This window comes from Suncus etruscus, chromosome X (genome assembly GCF_024139225.1).
Source record: "Suncus etruscus isolate mSunEtr1 chromosome X, mSunEtr1.pri.cur, whole genome shotgun sequence".
NCBI lineage: Eukaryota > Metazoa > Chordata > Mammalia > Eulipotyphla > Soricidae > Suncus > Suncus etruscus.
In genome coordinates this window covers 105,191,291-105,217,328 of record NC_064868.1, presented here as the reverse complement: position 1 = coordinate 105,217,328, position 26,038 = coordinate 105,191,291, and the positions used below count along the sequence as shown (strand labels likewise).

The 26,038-nt window shown below is 43.6% G+C and overlaps 2 protein-coding genes across 2 annotated transcripts in view; both read right to left on the bottom strand.

Annotated features, from left to right (window-relative positions):
* ZDHHC9 (zinc finger DHHC-type palmitoyltransferase 9) overlaps positions 1-17,640 on the bottom strand; it is a 55,742-nt gene extending 38,102 nt beyond the window's left edge. Inside the window, exons 1-3 of the mRNA XM_049766682.1 lie at positions 17,468-17,640; positions 15,053-15,355; positions 373-533 (exon numbers count right to left, since the gene is read on the bottom strand). Coding sequence (XP_049622639.1) covers positions 373-533; positions 15,053-15,219 — 328 coding nt within the window. The 5' untranslated portion in view covers positions 15,220-15,355; positions 17,468-17,640. The remainder of the gene's footprint in view (positions 1-372; positions 534-15,052; positions 15,356-17,467) is intronic.
* The window catches only part of APLN (apelin), a 552,821-nt gene that overhangs the window by 273,460 nt on the left and 253,323 nt on the right, over positions 1-26,038 (bottom strand). The window lies entirely within an intron of this gene.

The following is a 26,038-nucleotide window of genomic DNA, read 5'->3' as shown; positions in this document are numbered from 1 at the left end:
TGTGCAGGAGGTCCAGCTCAATCTAGGTCCCTCAGGCATTAGGTGGGAGTAAGCTCTGGGCACCACCAGGTGTGTCCCCAAAACAAAACCAAATGTGAATTACCTCCCCCTAAATTAAAAACCATCAACTTGCAAACAGCGTTGTCAGACCTTAGATATAATATCCTCTTGAAATGCAACACAATACAGGGAAGAAGAGTGAAGCACATGACATTTGATTCTTGCTTCACATATCATTAATTTCACAGAGTGGTCATGAAGTCAGTCAGGATTGCAAAAGGAAAAGGTCATATGCAATTACTAATTTGCAGCTGATATAGTGATCAGAGCTGCCCATTACACAGTATCTGGCCAGTTAATTTTAAGACTCACCTATCTCCATTTCTATGAATGCTGCTTCATCTGGTAGGGCCCGAGGAATCACCCCAGGATCACTGAAGCTGGTCCTTAGCAGTGTAGCCATAGAAAAAAGGAACAGCATGGCAGCAAACACGGGGATGGCAGGAGACAGTTGGACAGCCAGGTAGCGGCATCTGAAGAAAGAAGGCAGGTGAACATTTTGTTATACCTAACCCTGTATTGACCTTGAATCATTGCCAGTATATTTGGTCTCCACCACAAAGCCCTTTAAGGAATGGACCATGCTTTTTCTGTGCATAGCACTAAATAAATGATCTGCCATCTATAATATACCGAAGACAGTCTCCAGGAATCTCCTCTACTCCAAGCTCTAGTTCCTCATTATAGCAATATCTAGGATTTTTCATACATCTATCTGCTATGATAGGCAAGGACAGTTGGCCAGAGAGATAGAGAGGGGTTAGGGTGTTTGCCTTGCATTGACCCTTACATCAATCCCTGACACTGCATATTTTTTCCAAAGCAAAGTTGAATCTTGTGCACAGAGCCAGGAGTGGCCCTCCGAAGCACCACCAGGTATGGCCCAAACTCCCTCCCATTCCTCCCAAAAGACAAGATAAGTCAGTCATAAATCAGGGTGCTAGTATCCCAAAGGGTGTGCCCAATGTGCTTCAAGATCAATAATAGGCTTCAGTGCTAGTGACTGATTTCACAACATCATTCCTGAATTAGCTCAGCTAATAAGAGAGCTAACAATAAACAAGGGAATAAGCTAGCATCTCCTTAGCATCCTTTCCAGCATCATATTCACTCCACCTCTTTCCACACAGTTCATCTGAAAAGTCATCTCTCGACCTCTCTGGATAGCTCAGTACAAATCATCTCTCAGCTCTAGGAGAAATCTGTGTTATCATCACAACCAGTTTGTATATTGAGTGTTCATCATATTCCAGCTACTGCCCTGAGCTGTTTATATGATCTCTTTCAAGTCTCACCCTAAATCTCTGAGGTAGAATCTATCTCTTCTATCCATGTGCTAGCTGAACAATCCAGAATTTGGAGAGATCTTGCTTCCTTCCACCAAAAGGCTTATCCTTAACTGTGTTGATCTTTTCATCTCGACCCCTGCTGTCATCCTGGCCAGAGCCTTGTTTCCAAATGGTTTTTCAATAATAAAATGACATCGTCTTCCCAAAATGCACATCACAATGGCAAGAAGTTTGCCTTTTGGGGGCAGGAACCCAAACAGGCTTCAGTTGGAATTTTGGTTCCAGCAACTCCTAGTTGGAATACTTGGTTAACTTCATTCGGTTTCTCATCTGTAATATGACGAGAATAACAGCATTCATAGAGTCGTTATGTGGCTCAATTGCATGCACCTAAATATAGTTCTTAGACATGCACCGGACACACAATGAATGCTAAGTAAATGTCAGATATTAACATTATCATCGTGGTTCTCCATCATTCAGCGCATAATATAAGTACCAGAACAAAAATTTTTGCCAAATACTACTTGTTGATGATGAGAATTATAACTAACCTATTTTTTCTCCTCCTGAGAGAAAATGTGCTGGGCATCACCATGCAAAGCACATTCTCTGCTATTTCAGCTACATCCCCACTAACTGTCAAAGATCTTTTGGACACAGTCTATTGGATGAGAAAGGACCAGAGGAAGAACCAAGACAGTTAGGGAAAAGGCATAACTCACCAGCACAGGAATTAAACATCTGTTCAGAGAAAATATTTAGCTCCAGGTTAATATACTCATTGTAGTTTTGGAGTAATCACACACAACCACACAGAGGTACAAACTATCTATACTACTAGCTTGAGCAATTTGTCATGATGATCAGTATGTTTAGTGAAAAACATGAAAAATTTATTTTTGTGGCTCTTTTAAATTTTTGTTTGCCTGATTTTGGGGGGAAAGAAGTAATGAGGGCATACTCCTGGCTCTGTACTCAAGGATCATTCCTGGCAAGGTTCAGGAGACCATACCTGCTATCTGAGATCAAACCCAGATTTGGTCACATGTGAGTCCTACGTGCTGTACTACAGCCTTGATCTGTTTTGTTGTTATTTTGTTTTAGATTTATGTAAAATGGTGCTCAGGGTTTCCTCCTAGCTCTGTACTTAAGAAATTAATCCTGATGAGGAACAGTCCATGGTAGGAAGCTTGCCACGAAGAGCAGTTAGTGTAGAGCAGGGTCCACTATGACAATGATCGTTGGAACTGAACACTCTGGAGAACTGGGTGCTGAAAGTGACATGCATGGTAACCCTACATTAAAACAGTGCAAACCACAGTGTCAAAAAGAAAAGTAAGGGAGAGCTGGAGAAGCCAGAGGGGAAGAGGGATAGAGGGGGAAAGAGGAGAAGGAGAGAGAGAGAGAGAGAGAGAGAGAGAGAGAGAGAGAGAGAGAGAGAGAAGAGAGAGAGAGAGAAGTAAAATGCTTGTCCGTAAGGTAGGTGGCAGTGAGTGGGTGAGAAGGAAACTGGGGCATTGGTGGTGGGAAAAGGGCATCGGTGATGGGTGGTGTACATTCTATGACAGAAACTCAATCATGAATAATTTTTTTACTACGGTGTTAAATAAATTAATTAAAATATCTCAGGAAGTTACTAGAAAATGTTCTTTGCTGAAAGGATATAATAAGCCAACAAAAAAGAAAAAAATAAATTGCTCCTGGTGGTACTTAGGGGACCATATCCAGTGCCAGAGACCAAAATGGGGTTGGTCGTATGAAAGGCAAACACTTAATCACTGTAGTTGTCTCTCTGACCTCACTAGCTCATTGTTTTTAACAAAATCCTTGGGTTTAGCTAGCATTTTAAAAGTTTACCTCCTCCTGAAAGTCAAAGATAGATAAGAAATTTGGAGAACTTAAAGATCTGCTGAACTGATTTCAGGATAATTAAGGTTCCTGCATATCACTAACTGTAGACAAATTAACTTGTACACACAACAGACCCATTCATATACCTCTTTACACTGGTACTGATAATCAAGAATTGAATTTTGAAATAAAAGTCACCTCTACACTATCAGGACCACAAAGGACAAAGGAAAAATGTGAAGCTCTGTTTCATGAACATGCCTAGTGAAACTGCTACACTAGCAGAAAAGAGCCTGCTTTCTAGTCATTGCCCCGTTCTAAGATCACTCTTAAAAACCAATATGCAATGTTTCCAGGAATGAAACTACCCTAGGTTTGGTCTTTAATCAAGAAGTCTAGAAAAATTAGAGCTAGGAATCTGGAAGATGGCTCTGTAACTGAAAGCACTCGCCAGGCAAGCCAAGACTGCAAATGTAAGCCATAGTGCCATGACCAGAGAAGGTGAGCCTGAAAGCTCTGCTAGTGGGCTCTCTAAGTAGAAAGACCTTAGAAGGCTAACATAATGCTCTATAAAGTACCCAGGGCAGAATTGAGGCCACAGCCATGCACTAAGGTGATGCTGATAGCACACTGTCTAGGATACCCAGTGAGAAGGAAAAAGGGAAAGAAAAAGTCAAAAGTTATCTGACAGGCCACCAAAGAGTTCTATGCATTTTATTACAAGGAAAAGAGAGTGTAGAGTCACCACACATACATATAAAATGAATGTTTCTCTCATGCACAGAGTGGGACCGAAGCTTTACTGAGTCCCATTCGAACACCTGCTTGTGACTAGACAAAGGACAACTTAGATTAGAATTACGCTATCAAGGATAAAGGTCTCTGTAATCTCCACACAGACCATCTTCTGCACCTGCTAAAACAATCCACTCTCTATGTTATAAGTACACAACTGGCCCATTGTTCTGTTCTCCAGAGATGAGACGACTGGCATCCAGTTGTCACTGGATGAGTGGGTGTGAGTAGGGGTGACTGGGGGTGACAGATGAGGAACCAGAGGGCCCTTCTAGTCTGCGTCAGAGGAAACTTAGAGAGCAAGCAACTCACTGTGTCTGTCTTTAATAGCTAGGATCAAAACTAACCCAGATCTGCCAATCAAAGCTAGACCCAGAATTCCAACAAGGTGACTAGAATAAGCTATGTGAAGATTTGGTGATAATTTCCAGGATCGGTATCAAAAGTCAAGAACATGGGCTGAGAATGTAGCTCAACAGCAGGGTACTCGCCTTGTATGTGTGAGGCCCTGAATTCAATCTCTAATCTCCACCCCTACCCAAAAGAAGTCAGGGGGCAAGTACAGAGAGTAAGGTGCTTGCCTTGCACATGGCCAACCAGGGTTCAATCCCTGGCGTTCCATATGGTCCCCTAGGTCCAGAAATAATTCCTGAGCATGGAGCAGAAATAACTCCTGAGCCCTGCTGGGTGTGACCCCAAAACTAAAAAAAGAAAGAAAAAAGAAGTAAGGCTCATCCTCAAACATCACTAATTTGTCTAAGTGAAAGACTGGATCCAGAAATGTAAGTCCTTTTTTCAAATATGCCATTCTTCCAAGTATCAAGATATCCTCTCCCTTTCCAGAGAATAAAAAAAATGCTTTCTCCCTGGTTAATTTGACTAATGCAATCAAGTCCCTATAAAAAAACATGGCATATTAAGTCATCCTTCCATGTTTTGTTTTGTTTTGTTTTGTTTTTGTTTTGTAACCACACCCAGGAGTTACACCTGGTTTACTGCTCAGGGGCCATGTGGTGCCCGGGATTGAACCCAGGCCTCCTGATGAGTTCTAGCTCTTTTGAGTCATCTTCCTGGCCCAATACAATTATAAAAAAATTTGGATCACACCCAGTAGTGCTCAGGGTTTATTTACTCTTGACTGTATTCAAGAATCACTCCTAGTGGTGCACAGGGCTTATGCTGGCTCTGTGATTGGGGATCTTGGTAGTGTTCCATTGACCACATGTGGTGCAGGATCTCAAAAATGAGTTGGGCACATGCAAGGCAAAGACATACCCGCTCTAATCTCCAGCTACCTCACAAATTTGTGGCTTAACTCAGGCTTCTATATCTGAGATAGATAGCAGGACTCCTATATATCATAGGGCCCACATGGTGAGACTACTCAGTAGTTACTGGCAGTGCCAGGCTGAGCTGGTATGCCACATCCCATCCCCAGACCCTTAGCACACTAGTTTACTGGAAAAACAATGATAATGATGCAGACTTTAATTCATATGAGAAAACTCAAATAAAAGAAAATTTTAAGTAGAGCTTGTAAGAAACCAGACTGCATGGCAAGAATGTGCTTCAATGACTAGCTATGTGGATTGGTGAGTTCTGCTTCTAAGTCTCCCTAAGAATGTTCTGCTCTGTTGTTTCTTGCTGCTCATTATCAATGCAATAAATCAGCCAACACATACTTATGGGTCTAATAAATGAAGAACAAGAGAAATGGGAGTTGATTTTTGATAGGAAAAGCATTAACTAACATATGAAATAGTTGAAAAATAATCAAGTGTTAGGAGGGTGAATCAGATGCTAGAGACTGCAAGTGGTCAGAGAGGAGCTCCTTTGGGAAGCTGGTAGTTTCCATCGCTTAAATTTATTCCCATAGCTGCCATGAATGGGGGTTTTATGAAAGAGATGAGCTTGGAAGAGCAGAAGGACCCAAGGATTAGAGAGGCCTATTATAGACCTAGGTCCCACAGAAATAGCCCTTTGCTGTAAGTCCACCTTCCTATGAATCACTGTCTGTTTTCTTAATACTACCTACCTCTGGGGCATACCGTAAACATGTAGAACCATCTATAAAACTAGTTCAAGGTTCTTCTGATGACACTCAGGGTCTGCTGAAAGGGAAATATTTCCTTGGACACTAAAAATAAATTTTAAATCAACCTCTAAATTTGCTGCTATGTGAGAATGCAGCGCCCTGCTTTGTTCCAGTAGCAATGAGGAAAATTAACCAAATGGGCATTTGCAATTCTGAGGTAATGAGCCATCCTCTTACTGAGGAGGATCAAAAATCTCTATCAAGGCAAGCAAGTTAAGTAGGTAGCAAATTTCAATTTATCTCATATAACAAATATAACAATTTTTGAATGTAACAAGTGCCAAGTATACGATAGTTTTAAGCTCAAAGACTTAAAATACTTTTTTCTCTTGTCTATTGTATTAAGCTTCAAACTCCACAGGCTTGTGGAGGCCTTCCATTAACTGGTCTTATCTAATCATCATTATAAGGTTCCTGTCTTCTCAGAGCTCTGTTCCAAAAACATCCCTAATTGCCCTGAATTCACTAGCTTCTTGCAATTGCAAGAAGGCATGAGGTGCCTCCTTTGTTCTTAGATACAATACCAGCTCTGACATCTCTGAGGAGGAAGATTTAGGAGGTCTCTTCTCTCCCTCAATAAACATCTGAACTGATGTCAGCAGACCAGAGGACATCCCTGCTCTTTGTGTTCACTTTTCCCAAAATAGAAGATCACTATCCACAATTAAGACTCATTCTCAAAAGATAGGGGATGCATTCAGCGGAGATTGACAGTAAAAAATTCATTACCACAGTGGCAGACAGTAAAAATACACAAATAAATTCTTAATGACAGAACCATACAGAATTGTTCAGGGGAAGTGTTTGTTCTTCAGGAGATATAGCCCAATCTTTCTCCAAAGAGCACACTATTTGTGTGGGGGGAGCACACCCAGCTGTACTCAAGGCCTCCTGCTGGCACTGTGCTCAGAGGCCACTCCTATGGTACTCAGGGGACAATATGCAGTGCCAGGAATCGAACCCAGGTTGGCTGTATGCAAGGCAAGCACCTCAGCCACTGCACCATCTCTCCAGCCCCCAGAGAGCACACTTTATAGGAAGTTGAGCCTAGCTAAGCACTGTAATAGATTGATTGATATTAAAGAGGTAACTAAACTTTCTAAGACTGTCATCTGCTTAGGCGAGCCACAGACAGAATCTTAGGCTACATAAGGCACAGGAATGAACTATCACAAAACCATTCTCCAGAGAATTCTTGGTGAGAGATCATGACAAAGTCACATTTTTCCCCTTCCAAGCTCATTTGGACTTTGACACTGCAGACACTGACTTTCTGCAATGTCAGGGTTTGGCTTGGGTTAACTGGTTAACTTCTTGCTATCAACTCTTAATCTTCTAACTGTCCACAGGGACATGACACCCCTTTCATCCATAGATTAACAAAGTAGGGGTCGCACATTATTTAAAGTTTCTCCAGTCTGTCCTCACCCTCGCACAGAAACCAGGAGTGGCCAGGGGTGACGATCCCTTATTAACTCACAAAACTCCTTACTTTGTTTTAATTTGTGAGGGTATACTCGGTGGTATTTAGGAGTTACTACTAGTTCTACCCTCATGAAATTACTACTGGCAATACATGGGATACTGGGAGATCCAACCTGTGTTGACCTCATACAAGGCAATCACCCTCCCCACTGTACTATTGTTCCCCACTATTTACTTTCTAAGTTCACACAAATAGATGGGTGTCTCTCTGTTCAAGGCTACCAGAATGCCATGCCCCAACACTCGTTTTCTATAAAGAATGCCTTCATTTCTAGAAGCATTGAGATGGTGAGTTCCACATAATCTAGATATACTAAGTAACAAAAACACTAGAGCTAGGAGAAAAAATAGAGGAGATAAGGTACTAGCCTTGCAAGAAGCCTACCTTGATTCTATACCAGGCACTGCCAAAAGGGGAGCCTGAGTACAAAACTAGGCATGTCCCCTGAGCACTATTAGCTGTTACCCCACTACCCCTACTTCCCCCCTCCCCACATTAAAAAACATTAGCAAGATTCCAGAATATGCTGGTCTAGCATCTGGCACTATGCACTGCTTTAGTAATCTAAAAGTCTTCAAGAGTCTATATTCAAAAGGTAATGATGAAATAAAACATAATGTCCTATAGATAGACACTAAAAGGACAAGGGACAAGCAGACTTAATGAAGTAACCTCATGCCTGTGGGCAAGCCAATCTCCAATGCCTAGCTCACCATTGCTCTATGAGTCTATGGATTCAGATAGGTACATGTAACTGCATCTACATTACATTGGTTCAGCAACATTCAGTAACTATCAACTTCATGAAAGGCCCAGTGGAAGGCACAGAGGGGGCTACATAGACATAGGAGATAGTCCCTGCCATCCAAAGGTTTCACAGTACAATATCTATAGAATTCAGAAATGTAAGAAATGTCGTATAAGAATTACCCAGTATATGAATGGTATCTCCTATACCCATTGCAGAGCTATTTATAATAGCCGAGATTTGGAGAAAAAAATAAGTATCCAAGAATAGACAACTTTTTTTCTTGGTTTTGTGGCCATATCTGATGACACTCAGGGATTACTCCTGGCTATGTGCTCAGAAATCGCTCCTGGCTTAGGGGACCATATGGGACGCTGGGGGGATCGAACCGCGGTCTGTCCTAGGCTAGCACATGCAAGCTTGTGCCACCATTCCAGCCCCAAGAATAGACAACTTAAGAAACTGTGGTATTGCACACAATGGAATACTACTCAGCTGTAAGAAAAGAACAAAACCATGAAATCTGCTGCAATATAGAGGAACTAGAGAGGATCGTGCTGAGTAAAGTGAAGAAAAAGAGGAACAGATATGAAATGATGTCTCTATGTGGGCTATAAAAAACAGTAAAAAAACAATTTAGGGCATCCAAGAGATAGTACAGCAGGTACGGTGCTTGCTTTGCATGGGGATAAACTGGGCTTGATCTCTAGCATTCCATAAGGTCCCTCCCAAGCCTGCCAAAAGTGATCCCTGAGTACAGAGGCAGAGTAACCCCCAAGAACCACAAGGTATCACAGGGTGGGGCCCCAAAACAAAACAAAAAAATTGAATGGCCAGAGAGATAGTACAGCAGGTAAGATGCTTGCTTTGCACACCACCTGTCCTGAGTTCAATCCCTGGCATCCCCTGTGGTCCCCAAAACCTTCCAGGCCTAATCCCTGTGCAGAGACAAGAGTAAACCCTGAGCAAAACGGGGTATGGTCCCAAAAGCCAAAAATAAAATAAAGTAATAACAACTGAGTAACAACAACACACTCTTGAGAGTAGGCCTACAGAACTGAATTACCCAAATGGATGGGGTAAGGGTGAGCTATATAGGACCTTGAGACACTAGTGGAGGGACACTTATACTCTGTTGCTGGGTGTGAGGTTAGAGTACTGTGAGGTTACCCCACTGAGGGGCCAGAGAGATAGAACAATAGCAGCCAACCAACTTCAATTCCTAGGAGTAAGCTCTGAACACTGCCAGGTGTGGCCATAAAACCAAACAAATAAAGAGATGTCATATACACTTCATCCTGAGAGAAGAAATTACTAGGGAAACTTTCATGAAGGAAAGCATAAAGGTTTTATAAGAAAGGTGGATCTGGATAGGCTAGAAGTAAACAATTACTAAGCAGTACTACAGAGCTTTTTTCAGTTTGTACAACTCATGATTCTACACATCAAAAGCACAGATGAAGGTCAGTTCCACAGGATTTGACAACACTTTTGATACTGCTCAATTTGTGATACTGTGAGGCATAAGTACTGATCCAACAGCAAACTCTATTTGATTGTGAAGTGTCATAAAGTTATTCTCAACACAAGAGATGTCCAGGGACCTTGACTTCACTAGCAGTCTGATCACAATCAGAAAAATATTGCTAGGAGCTAATTCCACAAGCCAGCACACTTGGTCCTTTTGCCAAGACAGCACTTTAACAGGAAGCTAAGTTTGACTGAATACCATAGTAGCTCTTCAGTGGCTTGACAGCTCATGGGTTGTCAGTGTCATTAACCCACAACAGTGTTTCCCAAAGTGGGCAACACTGGGGAGTGCTGAAATGATTCAGGAGCGGTGGTTATAGCCTCAAGTCCAACTGAGGGCTGGTTCCTGTTTGTTCACTTAAAGGCATATTTCCAAGGGGTGTTGACTGACTTCATTTCTAAAAAGGGGGTGGTAGTTCCTCCTGACATTTTGGCCAAGATAGTGACTGTATTATTACACAAATTTGACAGGGTTTAGAACAATGGTTCATATGCTCAAAGCTGAAACCAGCATATGCACTCAAAATTTCTAAACATCACCTCACCCTAAGAATAAGTTAGGAAATCCTTAAGCATTGTACATTTTCACCCTTCAATATAATCATCTAGCCTCTCCTTTTCTGAGTATTTGAATCTTCTAGACAGACAAAAGAGATACAGGATTTCAGGTTCTTGGAATTGCAAAAAGCTTAGTTACTATCTGGCCCAATTTCCATCCCAGGCAGGAATCTACTCTATGACACCATGGCTGAGCAATGATCTACCTAGTTTCTTTGAAAACACTTATAATAATATAGAGTTATCTAGCCCCTGGATGAGCATTTTTTCATGTTATGTATCCAATGTACTGTGTCCACTGAAAATTACAGATCACTCTTTTTTAAAAAGTCTAAATGAGTAAGGCAAATCCATAATTAAAAAGTCATCCACTTTCATTACTAAAACTACATCTGTTTCTTTTTGGGGTATCCAATATGCCTAAATAGACTTCTCAAGCCATCTGGTTGACCCAGGACCATGCCACAGGCAATTGCAAATTAATTTGTACTTGTTTGTGAGCAGAACCCTATTACCAAAATGCATTATGAAATGTGTCTCGAGTTGTTGTCATATAGTACAAGGGATAAGCTTTGTACGCAGTTGACCCTAGTTCAATCCCTGGCACCATATATTCTTCCTCAGTACAGAACCAGGAATAAGGAATAGTCCCTAAACATTGCTGGGTGTGGGCTAAAGCTCAAGACAAAATGATTTGTAATTTCTTCCCTCAGGTAAAACTGTAGCCAATAGGGGGCCCCTGGGATTACCTTAAGAAGAATTCAGTAGCAGAAAAATCTACCTTGCAGGTCTAAGGTCCAAAGATCAAATCCCAACACTGCCCTGCTTACTGAGCATAATGTTGGTAGCACTGTTATGTTTGATCCCCAAAATGACAACAAAACATGCGATACCCATTGAGCACTGGAATAAAGGTTGTGTGAGCACCACAACCATAGTGTTTAGTCATCTCGCCTCCACAAGTACCACAACCAAGTATGCAACAATAAAGAGGAGAAGGAAAAGTTAAAATGTTTTATTATTTAAAACATTTAAAAATTAAAGAGGAGACTGGACAGTATAGTTGGCAGAGTGCTTGCCATGCAAGTGGTGAACCTGGGTTCTATCACTAGCACCACATATGCCCCCCCCCCCAAGTTCCACCAATAGTGAGCCTGATTGCAGAGTCAGGAGTAAGCCCTGAGTACCACTGGGTGTGGCTCAAAAACAAACTACATAAATATATTAAGAAGAGAGATCCAAGAGATCTGGATATGGTAAGGCTTGTGAGGTTCTTGCCTTGCCTGAGACTGATCCAGCATCTCACATGGTTCTCTCACATGGATCCCTGAGGATCACAAAGTCAGGATTAATTTCTGAGCACAGTTAGGTATAGCCCCCAAATAAAAAAATTAAACTAAAAAAAGGGCTAGAGAAATGGTACAGAGGTTAAGCTATTTACATTGCATACAGCAAACCCAGGTTGTATCTCCCATAACACATAGGGTCCCCAGAGCACTTCCAGGAGTAAGCCCTAAACACCACAGGCAGTGGTCCAAACTGTGCCCCTCTCCAAAAAAACTGAACATTTTAAATGCAGTCATCAGAAAGTATGGAATCTGTTGCTGCATAATTTGGGAACGTAACAGTCCTTTGTCACTGATTTGTCACAAACACCTTCATCTGCCTAAAGACAGGGGACTAGATAAATGGATGACCTATCTGTAAACTCTAATATTCATGAAGGCGGTCACACTGTACACCACAACCAACACCATCCCATGAGGTTGGGAGTAAACTTTAGACTCCAAATAAAATATTAAACAAGAAAACTTTCATTCTGAGTGAGAAATAGCACACAGATAAAGGCATTTGCTTTGCATGTGATAAACCCTGGTTCATTCCCTGGCCTCATGGCTGAGCCTCCTGAGCACCACCAGGAGTAATCCCCGAGCTTAGAGTCATGAGATCTCTGAAGTACTACCAATAATGCCCTCCCCAAAAGAGACTTCATGCCTGAGAGGAATATTAGTGTCTTTTGCACAGCTTGCCATTGGCTAAGCAAAAGGCAACCACAGCCGAGAAAGTTCATATAACCACACACATACATGCATGCTCAGAAACAAAGATTCTCAGTGAAAAAGGATTCGTCACTAGGATCCTCCCTCCTTGGTTAGATTTCCACTTCCCCATTCCATTCCTCAGCAGACACTCTTACTTCTGCCTCCTCTCCCCCTTCCACAACTCCCTTCCTCCAGCCCTATCTTCAAAAATATTTACTTTATCACAGAGGCGGTTCAGGCAGTTCCAATTTGCCCTTCATATCTGAGGGCAAAGCACAAGGAATCAGTAGGGAGTGGGGGTAGTCATCTTGATTGAAAAACACGACCTGCCTCTGGAAGATGGTAAAGTTGGCTGATTATAAATAAGCTTTATCCCACTGACAGATTTCTTTAGAAGCCTTCAGGGCCCAAGCGGAACAGATCGAAATCAGAATCTGTCTGGCTCCCTCATACAAAAAGAGCCAGATGTCAATAGCTCCACATTTCAAGATCCCCTGGCCAGACAAACCAGAGGTTTTCTAGGTCCAGAATTAGCAGCTCACTTAGTGTCTGGCAACAAATCTCCTATCTGATTTGAATGGTTTCTGTTGAAAACATTAACCCCGGTGTTGATTGAGAGTGCTGGTGATGGCTAAAAGAGCTCGTGATTCAGCAGGGAAAGAGCAAACGGGGAGCATAATAGCAGAGTTCAGTTCTGTGCTTCCAGAAAGGTGTGACTAAAGCAGAGAAAACTTGAAGAAAGAAAAGCCTTTTTGCTTTTGCTTTGGTGACCACACCTAGTGGTACTCAGGGATTTAGGATCTGCACTCAAAGATCACTCCTAGTAGGGTTCAGGGGAGCCATATGGAGTCCTTAGGGTTGAACCTGGGTGGTAAGCAGCGTGTATGTATGGTCAGTGTTCTGCCTGCTGTACTATATCTCTCCAGCCCAGAAAGGGGGAAAAATCAGTTTTGGGGTCACACCTGGCATATTCAGGGATTACTCCTGAATTTATGCTCAGAAATTACTCCTGGTGGGTTTCAGGGAACCATGTGGAATACTTGCAAGGCAAACACCCTATACTATCTCTCCAGCACAAGGAAAGGTTTTAATGTTATACCTCTGTCTGCATAATGGCACACATTCACTTGTAATACTCACACATACACACACACTTCCAGGAAGCTGTGACTTGAAGGCAGCTAAAAAGGCATTATCTTTCTGCCTGACTTCACCAAATTCTTCAAAGTAGGCAGTAGTGGAAGTGACGGCGGTGGTGGCGGCAGCAGCACCAAAATGATTTGAACAAACAGAAACTCTGACTTTACTTTCCTAAATCTATTCTAATCTGCCCGCCTCACCTCCCCTTACTATTACTCCAGCCAGCTGTACCCATCAGAATGTGTGGCAGAGCAAATCCAAAAAATCATTCTTGATGTACTGGAAAAGTCTGAAGCACTCAGAGAAAAAACAGAAATGAGCCTCAAGGGACCAGACTCCATTTAATTACCTACAAAGGTTGCTCTCTGTCCAAGGAGCCCACTGTCCCTCCCAAGGCCATGCCCCAGTCTGGCAGCTCAGTTTCCAGGTCAGCTATGGACTGTAGTCGGCTCTTACCAGCTGTGACTCATGAGCTACACATCCTGTTAGTTCCTCAAGGCCTGCCTGATAGTAATCCCAAAACAATTAACATTTGAGAATGAGGTGCATCCCTAGAGTGTATAGCATTCTCAGCACACCCAGCGGTCGTGCCACAGTACTGAGAATCCAACAGGCCACCTCCCTAGAATACGGACCTAAGCACGCTTCAAACACTGGCTCAAGTATGAGTCACAGAAAAAAACCTTCAACCCTGATATTAGGGACACACAGAATCGAGTTGTATAGGTTGAACAATCTTGAAAGAAAGAGCAACTCGTGTTTCATAAGCACAAGCATGCCATGCATATAGCTAGTTTGAGGCAAAGCTGAGGCTGGAGCTGGCTAATCTACAGATTCCCAATTCAATTGACTTTTCAATTAAACAGCTACCTGAAAGATAAGTTCTGAAGAAATAGGACCCAGAATAACAGACCGGGTGAGTACTGTGGCCTGGAAGTATGACCACGATGGGGGTCCCTATGCTCAGGAAGTTGTTGTCACTGTGCACCTAGTAAGACCACTGAAATGGGGAAGGAGAATAAGAAAAACCAACTCCCTCATTTCCTGCAGTGTGCTTAGTAGTGAACCCCCAAACAGTGCTAGAAAGTTGATATTGATGATCTCAGTTTGCTGGAAGATAGTAAAAAGGATTAGGTCACTTGTCTTGTACACACCCAACCCAGGTTGATCTTAGAACACTGCCAGGAGTGGTCCTTAGACACAAAACTAAGAGCAAGCCTCAGAACACAGCTGGGTGTGGTCCCAAGACCAAAAGCAAACAAATATGTTCTTTGAGGAACACTTCTGCTGTAAGCAAAGCCGGGAATTCAGTAGGCATCATCTATAGGCATTATTCCAGAAGACAGTGACAAGTATTATCCCCAGTGACAAGTGCCATCCCAATTCCCCAGAAAGGTTCTTCCCCTGGACCCAAAGTAACCATAATCATATACAATTCAAGGCAACAGAACTCACTCGAAGGCGAAGAAAAGTGTGCATGTCCCCAAGATGAGGAAGAGGGTCAAATAGAAGATGCCCTTTTGCCGGGCCATCATGACGCGGCCATCACAGCAGAAGGTGTTCCTGCCTGGAAGTTTCTCCCATTTCCGTGTCACCTTCTTTCTCACCACCATCACAGACATGATTGAAATTTTCTGGTCCAAACTGGGCTTGGTGATTACAAGGAAGAAGAAATGAATGCTGAACCCAGCTTTGAAATCCTGGTGCCTGCTATCGCTGCGGCTGGATCAAACATCATCAAAAGTTCACTTTCTAGCCCTGAGGAAAAGCACAAAAATAACAACAACAACAAATGAGGCAGGCAAAAAGTGAAGCAATCCTTTCGCAGAAAGAGGAGTATAGCCTGAAGGGATACGGGTGGCAGAACAGGAAAAGTTTATTTCCAATCTGTCTTTGTCCTCTAAAAAGAAATGAGTTCTCACAAAAAAAAAGGCAAAAGAAAAAGTGACAAATTCTCACAGAAACTCTTCTTAAAGAAATCCAATCCTTGGATTTTCACTAGTACAGGAAAAAATCTGGAAAACAAGGATTTTAGAAGCAACAGCCCCAATCACTTCAAAATGAGTAAAAACCAAGAGAGGAATAACTTATTCAGGGTCTTCTTAAAGGCAAAGCTCAGCCAAGAACACAGAGCTGCAGACTTTCAGTCCAGGGTACTGGCTACCATACCAGAATGTTCTATAACCATCATTAAGAGGCTTCTAAAAATAATAGCGGTGATTTGGTGCTTAAGGAGCCATTGCCTCCTCCTCCACTTCTTCACCTTCTTTCAATTAGCCACTCAAATCTGAATCACACCAGAGGCTAAATCATCCGTTTTTGGCAGGGGTAGCTTCTGGACGTTCTGTACACAATCGCAGGTCCTTATTTACTCCAAATAGATTTTTTTGCCTGATCAAACCCTGTGGAACTTCCTGAGTCTGGGAAATGAAATGAACCCATCCTGGCTAGTGAAGCCCCAGCATTTGCATTTGCGGGAACCTTAATGAAACCACATTGCAGACATGGTAGGTGCAAAGCTGACTTCAGGGAGAGGTTCTTTCTAGAAGGGCTGGTTTGGAGTGGTGGTGGTGGTGGTGGTGGTGGTGGTGGTGGTGGTGGTGGTGGTGGTGGTGGTGGTGGTGGTGGTGTGTGTGTGTCTGTGTCTGTGTGTTTGTGTGTGTGTCTGTGTCTGTGTGTTTGTGTGTGTGTCTGTGTGTGTGTACGTAGTTAAGAAAAGTCACAAAGGGGGCTGGAGAGAGAGCATGGAGGTAGGACGTTTGCCTTGCATGCAGAAGGATGGTGGTTCGAATCCCGGCATCCCATATGGTCCCCTGAGCCTGCCAGGAGCGATTTCTGAGCCTAGAGCCAGGAGTAAAACCTGAGCGCTGCTGGGTGCGACCCGAAAACAAAAAAAAAGAAAGAAAGAAAGAAAGAAAGAAAAAGAAAAGAAAAGAAAAGAAAAGAAAAGAAAGGAGAAAGAAAGAAAGAAAGAAAGAAAGAAAGAAAGAAAGAAAGAAAGAAAGAAAGAAAGAAAGAAAGAAAGAAAGAAAGAAAGAAAGAAAGAAAGAAAGAAAGAAAAGAGAAAAAAGAAGTCACAAAGGTGCTGGTTTGGAGTTGGAGATTGTGTGTTTGTGTGTGATTGTATGGTTGTGTGTACAGTTAAAAAAGTCAAAAAGGTGCTCTCCGGGACATTTGCCTAAGGGCCAGCGCTGCTGAGTCTCCTGTACCCCCAGGCCCAGCCGATCTTTGCCACCACCCCCCTTCTCAAGGTGTGCTGCGGTGGCTTCTATTTACTGACACCACATGCCCCTACGCTGGCAAGAATCGGGCGGAAGCCTGCAGTCAGATGGACCGAAGCGAAGCGTCCAAGTTGAAAGCATTCCCGAGCCAGCCGGAGGAGAGATGCGCCAAGGTGGCAGGCGGCGGGGTGGGGGCGGGGGGGGCACGAGAGGTGCCACCCACACTTCCTTTGTGTGCCACTAACCTGGCCCACCGTCTCCTCCGGAGCAACCGGCCCAGCGGGAGCAGAGCGAGCAGGAAGAGGGGAGCGGGGCTGGGAGAACAAAGATCAAAATCCACGGAGCACCCGCGGCCGCCCTGCTCGCCCTCCCGGGGCGCAAGGCCCGAGTCCCGGAGCCGGCCGCGCTCGGGCCGCCGCCTCCGGGGACCCCGCCCAGGTTCCGACGCGCACCGACCACCGCCCCGGGCAGCTGGGGACGCGCGCCGCCACTCGCGCGCACACGCCCCGCCACGTGGATCCCCCCCAAGCGGGCCAGGGCGGGGGGCTCCGCAGCTGGCAAGTTGCGAAGGGCCGTGGCCACGTCCGCCAGCCCCGGAGCCGCCCAAGGGGGCGCAGCCCAGCCCCGGAGACACCCGCACCCCTCTTACCTGAGCCCCGGAGACTCCACTCCGCCGGGAAGCAAGGCGGGAAGCGCTCGGTCCCGGGGGCACCCAGAGGTGGCGGCGGCGGCTCCCCAGCCCCGAGGCAGCCTCCTCCTCACCAGGGGGCCCTGTGGTCGGGGCCCTGAACCAGCTGTGGCAGCCGCCCACCGCTGGGCGAATGGAACGCTCCTCACGTCACCAGGTCGTTCCAGTAGTGGCTCGCCTGCTATTGGCTGAGCTCCTCGGCGTCTCCGCCCAGCCACCCCTGCCCCGCGCTGCCATTGGCTAAGCCGCACGCCACTTGCCAGTGCACCCGCCCCTCTCCCCCACCCATCGCCCAGTGCCTAGCCCACCTGCCAAGCAACTGCGAAACCTCCCTTTGGGATCCAAAGGCGAGAGGTGTTGGTGGCGCCGGTGAAGAAGCGAGTTCCTCACTCGGGGACGGAGGGGAAGGGGCGTGCGGGCAAGGGTGCAGGGTTGAGAACCCCGTCTTCCTCCCCAACCCCTCAAACAACACCGGTTCTCACTGCCAGGTGCTTGCCCCAAACTAGGTGCGCCCTGGGCCTCTCCAGTCCTACTTGCAGAAAATCAATCAACCGCCAACCCGGGCTTGCACTCTGGCTTAGGCTGCAAAGAAGTGTTCTGCTGCCCAAATCGGATTCACCGATTAGGGACTGCACCTCTGCCCCTATGCACCCTGGCCTGCATCTCTCAGGCTTTCGTTGAACAGAACAAGCAGACAAAGAATTTGCAAGAGCTGACTGTCCCCCCCCACCCCACCCCCAAGACTATAGAGCCATTGGGGCAATTCCAAAAGCAAATAGTTGATGTAAGGAAGTTGTTGAGAAACTGATGCCTTAAAAGACCTACATTCCTCTAGGGAGGAAGTAAAAGGAAGATTGTCCCCAAGGCTGTCACATTGCTATTAGCTTTCTAGAATTCGTGATAATGTGGTGGGAAGAGCAGAGATCTCAGCAGAACCCTCACACCCACCTACTAAAAACACTGATTCTTCCCTTCTGCTACCCTCGCCCGCTTCTCACTTCCCTGCCGTAGTACAATTCCAATGAATTGCTACTACTGGTACCAGAGTCACATTCGAGAGCAATAGCAATAGAGTATTTACTTGCCTGGCATATGTGAAGCCCTGGATTTTCTTCCCTGCATTGGTGGGTAAAGAAATGTCTTTAGAATTTCAAGATCGGAGTGGGGAAAACAGTTGAGAACCACACATTAATATAAAGAGGCTTTAAATGGCAAAGTCTGCCCAGGTTCAATCTGGCATCACATATGGCCCCCTGAGCACTGCCAGGAGCTACCCCTGAAAATAGAGCTAGGAGTAAACCCTAGGCACTGCCGGATTTGGCCCCAAAATGAATAAAGAAGAAAAAGCTGACTAAACAGTTGGGCTGGAGAGATAGTACAGCCACTAAGGTTTGCAAAGCCAGCTTGGCAGGAGATGAACCTAGGTTCAATCCCAGGCACCCCATATGGTCTCCAGAGCTGGACCAGGAGTAACCACTGAGCACCATTGAGCGTAGCCCTCAAAATAAAATATAAAATCATTTGTTAAAATATTAAATGTTGAATGTATGAGGGAAATGTAGAGCCTGTTTAGGGTACAGGCGGGGGTTGGGTGGGGAGGAGGGTGATTTGGGACTTGGGTGATGGGAATGTTGCACTGGTGATGGGTGGTGTTCCTTTTATGACTGAAACCCAAACACAATCATGTATGTAATCAAGGTGTTTAAATAAAAAAAAAATTAAAAAAAAAATATTAAATGTTTTTAAATATATATATATATTTTTTGTGGTTTTTGGGTCACACCCGGCAACGCTCAGGAGTTTTTCCTGGCTCCGTGCTCAGAAATTTTTCCTGGCAGGCACAGGGTACCATATGGGACGCCGGGATTTGAACCGATGACCTTCTGCATGAAAGGTAAACGCCTTACCTCCATGCTATCTCTCCAGCCCCTAAATATTTTCTTATTTAATGAGAGAAACATGATTTACAAAATATTGCTGGTTGATTTTGAGGTATATAACATTTCAATACCAAGCCCACCACAGGTGTCAACACTCTTTATCAGTGCTCCCATTAGTCCCCACCCGCTGCCTGTCACCTTGACAGGCACATTACAAAGCTGAGTGGTTGCAGCTTAGAGCTCATGTTTTCCATGTGGATTCTGCTTTAGATATATAGCTATACCACTTTGCCAACTCATAAAATGGTAATTTTTTAAAGGCACCATCTTTACCAACTAGTATGACTCTTGGCTTCTAAATATAAGATGAAATGTGAGAATGGGCTGAGGGTGACCTTTCTTTAATATCACAGTTAATTGTGTGTGTGTGTGTGTGTGTGTGTGTGTGTGTGTGAAGTGGGGGGACAGCTACTTTTTCTGAAGGTGACTAGAGATTCCCTAGGGTCAGAGTATTTGGAATTAATATAGAGAAGACTGCTAAAGTTCTTCCCAAGAAAAAATTTGATATCAGTTGTATATGGTCAAGAAGTAATTTTCCTTTACAGAATTTCAGTCCCACAAGACAAAATTCTACCTAATAATAATTACATGTTACACGTTTATGGTACCCTACAATCACAAATGGTAAAGGATTTTTTTAAATCATTACATAATTCATAGTTAATTTGTGGTGGAAATCATGTCCTTATGTGACCTTTATCATTTCTTTGCACTTGTAACAATTATAAATCAGTGGTTCATTCCTTGTAAATCATATAATGGGTATCACTGTCTCATATCCTCTCCCTTTGATTCCTGGATGCTGGAATTATATACACTTGGTCAAAAGGGAGTGAAACTTCCTTAATTCCCTCAGCCCATTAGTCCTCAGAATTCTTTTTTCTTTTTGATGTGATGGGCAGTGGGCCACATCTGGCTATATCTGCTTCTGTGCTCAGAGATCAATCCTGGTGGTAGTACTTGAGGATTACATGCAGTGCCAGGGATAAAATCCAGATTGACCTCATATAAGGCAAACACTACTGGCTGTACTATCTCTCTTGCCCCAAACAGTCATAACTTTAGTTTGCTTTTGCTTACTTGTTTTGAAGCCACACTCAGGGCTTAACCGTGGCTCTGTATCACTCCTTATGGTGCCTGGTGTATGAGGATTGTTTTCGTTTTGATGCCAAACTTTGCTGTACTCAGGGATCAGGATCACTCCTGGCAGGGCTCATGAGATCACATTAGGTGCCAGGAATCAAAACCAAATGGGCCACATGTAAGACACTCACTCTACCTCCTCTGTTCCTCCCCACCCTAGAGTCTAGACTGTATGTGAGACAAATTCCTAACCCTCTGTACTATCTCCCTGACCCGGCTCCTGGATTCTTAAACCTTTGGATACCAGATGCCCTTAGGAATAGTGTGGTCATTCCAGCTGCCATTTTCTGACACTGGAACATTCAAAGCGCAATCTTCGAACACCCAAACATATTTTGTCTGTAGCTCAGGTGCAGGGGAGTCTTGGAATCGATGTGTCATGGCAACACATTCCTGAGCTTGCCCCTCCCTGCTCTGGTTTGCATTCTCTCTGGAATTAAGTGGCCATGTTAGTCAAGGTTGTTTTATTACAATCTTTTATTATTTGTTCTCAGCACTAAAGAAAAAATTAAATTAATACAAGCATCTGAAGTATTTCCTTCTGTGGGATCATATCATTTGATGCAATTCTAAAAATCTTAATATAAACACACAATAAGTTGTGGCTATCCACTGTGCTGTTTTCTTTCCTTTTTTTCTTTTTTTCTTTTGTTTTCTCTTTTTAACCAAGCTTCCAGACTTGATGCATCTTTTGAAGGTAAGTTACAGACATGTGTTAAGCATTAAAAACATCCCTGGAATCAGATACAGGCTTCCATTGTGTGGTGGCATACATTCTAGCACATGTGTTTAAAGATACCTATCTCCATATTCAGGGCTCCAGTGTGAGTGTCTGTGTAGTGTGTAGGTGTCAGGAGCTGTTGGAAGGGCCTCAGATCAGAAGTACTGCTACTGAATTATAGCTGGCCTGGTTGTTTTGCTCTTCTGCAACAACCTAGTGAGCTACTAGGTACTTCAAATATGAAGAAACTCAGTTTGACCCTGCAATTGAGCTCATAAAGGTCATTTTTTTACTCTAGACACTCTAGTTCTAACCATCTCTGTACCATTGTCACCTTCCCACAATATATCCATATCTCTTTCTTCTCTCTCTGTTTTTGGATCACACCCAGCAATGCTCAGAGATAACTCCTGACTTTGCACATCAGATCACTCCTGGCGGTGCTTACAGGAACATATGGGATGCCAGGGATGGAACCTGGTGCACTACCCACTGAACTATCACTCCAGGCCCTATTACCACCTTTCTTTTCTGCCCTGCACTCCTCCCTGCTTTCTGATTATAAATAAATAAATACACATTTGTGGGATGAACTGATGAACACAGAATGAACCACAAGCCATACTGCCACAGATGACCAGTCAGTATTTTTAAATGTTCCCCTAAGACTTCAGTTCTTATCACTAACATAAGAGAGGCAGAATGGTATGTGTAGTAGATAGCAGAAAAGCTTAATGGCCACACAGTCTGAAGCTTAAATCCTGACTCTGGGGGCCAGAGAGATAATACAAGGGTTAAATTGCATGCATTTCATGCAGCTAATCCTGGGTCAATCTCCAATAGAATGTGATCGCCTGAGCACTTGTAGGTGTGGCCCTGGAGGTCCCCTGAGACCCTCCAGGCCGACTTGAATAACCACTGGCATCACAAGGCCCTGGCATCACTGCATCCTCAGGCCCTCACATTGAACTACCAAACAATCATCCAGGCCCTCCTAAGTACTGCTTGGAACCACCCCCAAATAATAATAAAATTAAAGTGAATCTTGGCTCAGACAAGCAAGACTAACTCAATAGACAGAGTGCATATTTTGAAGTAGTCCCCAAGAATCATGGTGTGTGGTCCAGTCTCCTTCTCCTCCCCTCAAAAGAGTGCTAATGCCTTAATTTCAAACATCTAGAAATTCCAATAGTACTGGGGTAGAAGGGAAAATGATATCACAATGTGGCACAATACATTTACCTCTGATGCCTGCTGGTTCTCCATTTTCTTTTTAATTTAGACATTTCAAAATCTGTGTTGCCTAGACTAGGCACTATGCTTGAGCTCATAGTCTAGCCTTGAAGCTACCATCTCCCTAAATAAGACTCATTAATAAGAATCATTTATTGAGTCCTTCATCTAAACCAGGGATTGAACTAAGTGTTTTGTGCCAATTGCCCACCCCATTGGTTATGATAGTCAAGCAAGAGCATTTGCCACAAACCCAGTCTCTGACTTAGCTCAGTTCTCTCATTCCAAGATCTCATATCAAGGACCTAAGTAACATCCCCACCCCAATATAAACAGACTTAAGTTCAGTTCTTGAATATATCTTGAGCATTCACAGTTTGTCCAACCTGTACTAGGCACTATGGGAAATACCACAGAAGGATATGACATGCCCCAGCCTCTATGGAACTTCAAGTATACCTTTTTCGTCACACCCAGTAATGCTCAAGGCTTGCTTCTGGCTCTGTGCTCAGGGATAACTTCTGGCAGGATTCAGGGGAACATATATGATGTGAGGGATCAAACCAGGATCAAACCAGCAACATGCAAGGCAAACACTCTAACTGCTCTAGTCTCTGGCCCAAAAACCTAAAGTAGTGTAAGGAAGAAAATATAAGCTCATAGAAGTCATACAATATAAATATGACATTGCAGAGTCCATTTACCATCTATACACAGCAGTCTACAGCTTTTAAGGAGAGATAGCCTGAAAAGACTGTGACCTCTCAAACAGAATTGGTAAGAAAGTAAATTGGTTTAAAATTTTTCAGTAGAGCTATTTGGTAGAATCTTGTAACATTTTGACATTATATACCCACTAAACCAATAATCCAACTTCTATCTAGAAAATACTAGCCCAACTGTTCAAAGGTGGTTCACTATCATACTGCTTATAATTGCAAGTGAAAATTTTTGTTGTACATTAATATAGTAGAATATTCATATAAAATTATAGCATACATACAGAAAAGAGCAGATGTTCTTTTTCCTTGTTTCAATAACATTTTCTTTTTTTTTTTTTTTTTGGTTTTTGGTTTTTGGGTCACACCCAGCAGCGCTCAGGGGTTACTCCTGGCTCCATGCTCAGAAATCGCTCCTGGCAGGCTCAAGGGACCATATGGGATGCTGGGATTCGAACCAACGAACTTCTGCATGAAGGCAAACGCCCTACCTTCATGCTATCACTCCGGCCCTTCAATAACATTTTCTAATAAAAATTAGACAAGAGGGCCTGGAGAGATAGCACAGCGGCATTTGCCTTACAAGCAGCCGATCCAGGGCCAAAGGTGGTTGGTTCGAATCCCGGTGTCCCATATGGTCCCCCGTGCCTGCCAGGAGCTATTTCTGAGCAGACAGCCAGGAGTAACCCCTGAGCCGGGTTTTGGGCCGGGTGTGGCCCAAAAACCCAAAAAAAATTAGACAAGAGAGATAGTGCAGAGTTAAAGCATATGCCTTGTATGCACAAGGGCCCAAGTTTGATCTCTGACACTTGTGCACCAACATGCATCAACTGAGCATGGTCCTAGTGGCACTCAGCACTGCTGGGATGGTCCATTTGGGCGCTAGTCCCTCTGGACTCAAAAACTTAATTGTCCTGACAAGTTGGTCAAACATCAGCAGGAGTGGCTTCCAGACCCCTTAAGCACTGCTTGAAAGCTGTTGTACACTCTTCAAGAGATGTTGTATATTTATACAATGGAATACTACTCAGCAATTTAAAAATGGAAAAATTTCTATTGAATGATAGAAAAAATGTAATGAGCTTATAGGAATTAGTGACTGAAAAATAAGTCAAAAGGAAAAGACTAAGGACCAGAGAGACAGCACAGCAGGTAGGATGTTTGCCTTGCATGCGTCCAACTTTGGTTCAATCCTTGGCATCCCATATCGTCCACCACGCCTCCCAGTAGTGATTTCTGTGTACAGAGTCAGGAGTAACTCCTGAGCACCACCAGGTGTGGCCCAAAATCAAAAAAAGGAAAAAGACTATCAGTTGATTGCACCTGAAAATGAAAAAAAAAGTAAAAATCTATCAGTTGATTTCACCTATTTGTTCAATGTAAAATTGTTGAATAGGCAAATTGGATGAATAGGATATATAATTGTTAAAAAGGAAAAACAAAATAAACAATAAAGTAGTGGACATTGATAACAGAAATAAAGTTACCTGAGAAGGGCTGGGAATGTGAAAGAACAATAGTATGGGAGACAGAGTGATAGTACAGTTAAGAGTTAGTGTACTTGCCTTATACTTAGCCAACCCAGTTTCTTTCTATTGCACCCCACATGATGCCCCAAGCCCTGCTAAGAGTGATCCCTGAGCACAGAGCCAGGATAAATTCCAATTACACCAGGATTCACTTCTGGTGGTGTTCAGGGCACACATAGGGTGCCAGGAATGAAAGCTGGGTCAGGTCATGTGAAAGCTAAGTCTCTTAATTCCTGTACTACGTCTCCAGCCCCCCTAAACAATAATAATCTATGGAGTTACTCTCTGTATTAAAAAAGTAAATATCTAAACATTTAAAAGTAAAACTTTTATAAATTAAAAAGCAAATTGTAGGTGATTTTATATGTGCATATTTGAAAATTCTAAGAGAATATTTCCCAAATAGTGCTTGCCTCAGGGGAATGAGACTGGGTAAGTGAAAGTGAATGTCTTTCCTCTACTCCCAGGCAAGGTTTGCAATAGTGTTTCTAAGGGCCAGCAGTCTTCCAGCACTATCCCTAGGTCCCTTTTCATTCAGCCTATCCCTTCCACCTTATCCCCACCTCCCCATACATTCTTTAGGTAACCTCCGCCTGCATTGTTTCCACTGGAGATTGACTATCTTTGCTTTTTGTCTCTTTATCTACATGAGTGAGAACACCTGGTATTTGCCTTGAGAAGCAGGCCTGGGAGCCCCAGAGGCAGACTACAGAGCATCATGGCTTACTAGGACAGCAGTGAACTCTGAGAGAAAGAACCAGAGAAAAGCGGCGAGGTATCAGAGTAGATCAGGGATGGTGTCCTCATGAACCGATGAAGAAACAATGTGAATCCTGGGCATATAACATCAGTGGACGCAAAACCACTGTTTTTTCCTTTTGGTTTTGGGGTTGCAGATCACACAACAGTGCTCAGAGAGTTACTTTTGTCTCTGCACTCAGGGATCTCTCCTGGTAAGCTTGGAGGACCATATGGGATGCTGGGAACTGCAGTTAGGTCAGCCAAGTGTAAGCAAAACACCATACCCATTGTACTATCACTCCAGCCCATCAAAACTACCATTTTAAACTATTAAATAACTTCATAAGCATTTAGAGTTTTGTACGCTAATTTTACATACAAAATTTAAGGATGCACTAAAAAACTAAACCAATTTTGAGATTTAGTTAATTGGGGGGGTTGAACCAATCCTAGTGACGCTCAGGCTTACTCCTGGCTATGAGCTCAGAAATTGCTCCTGGCTCGGG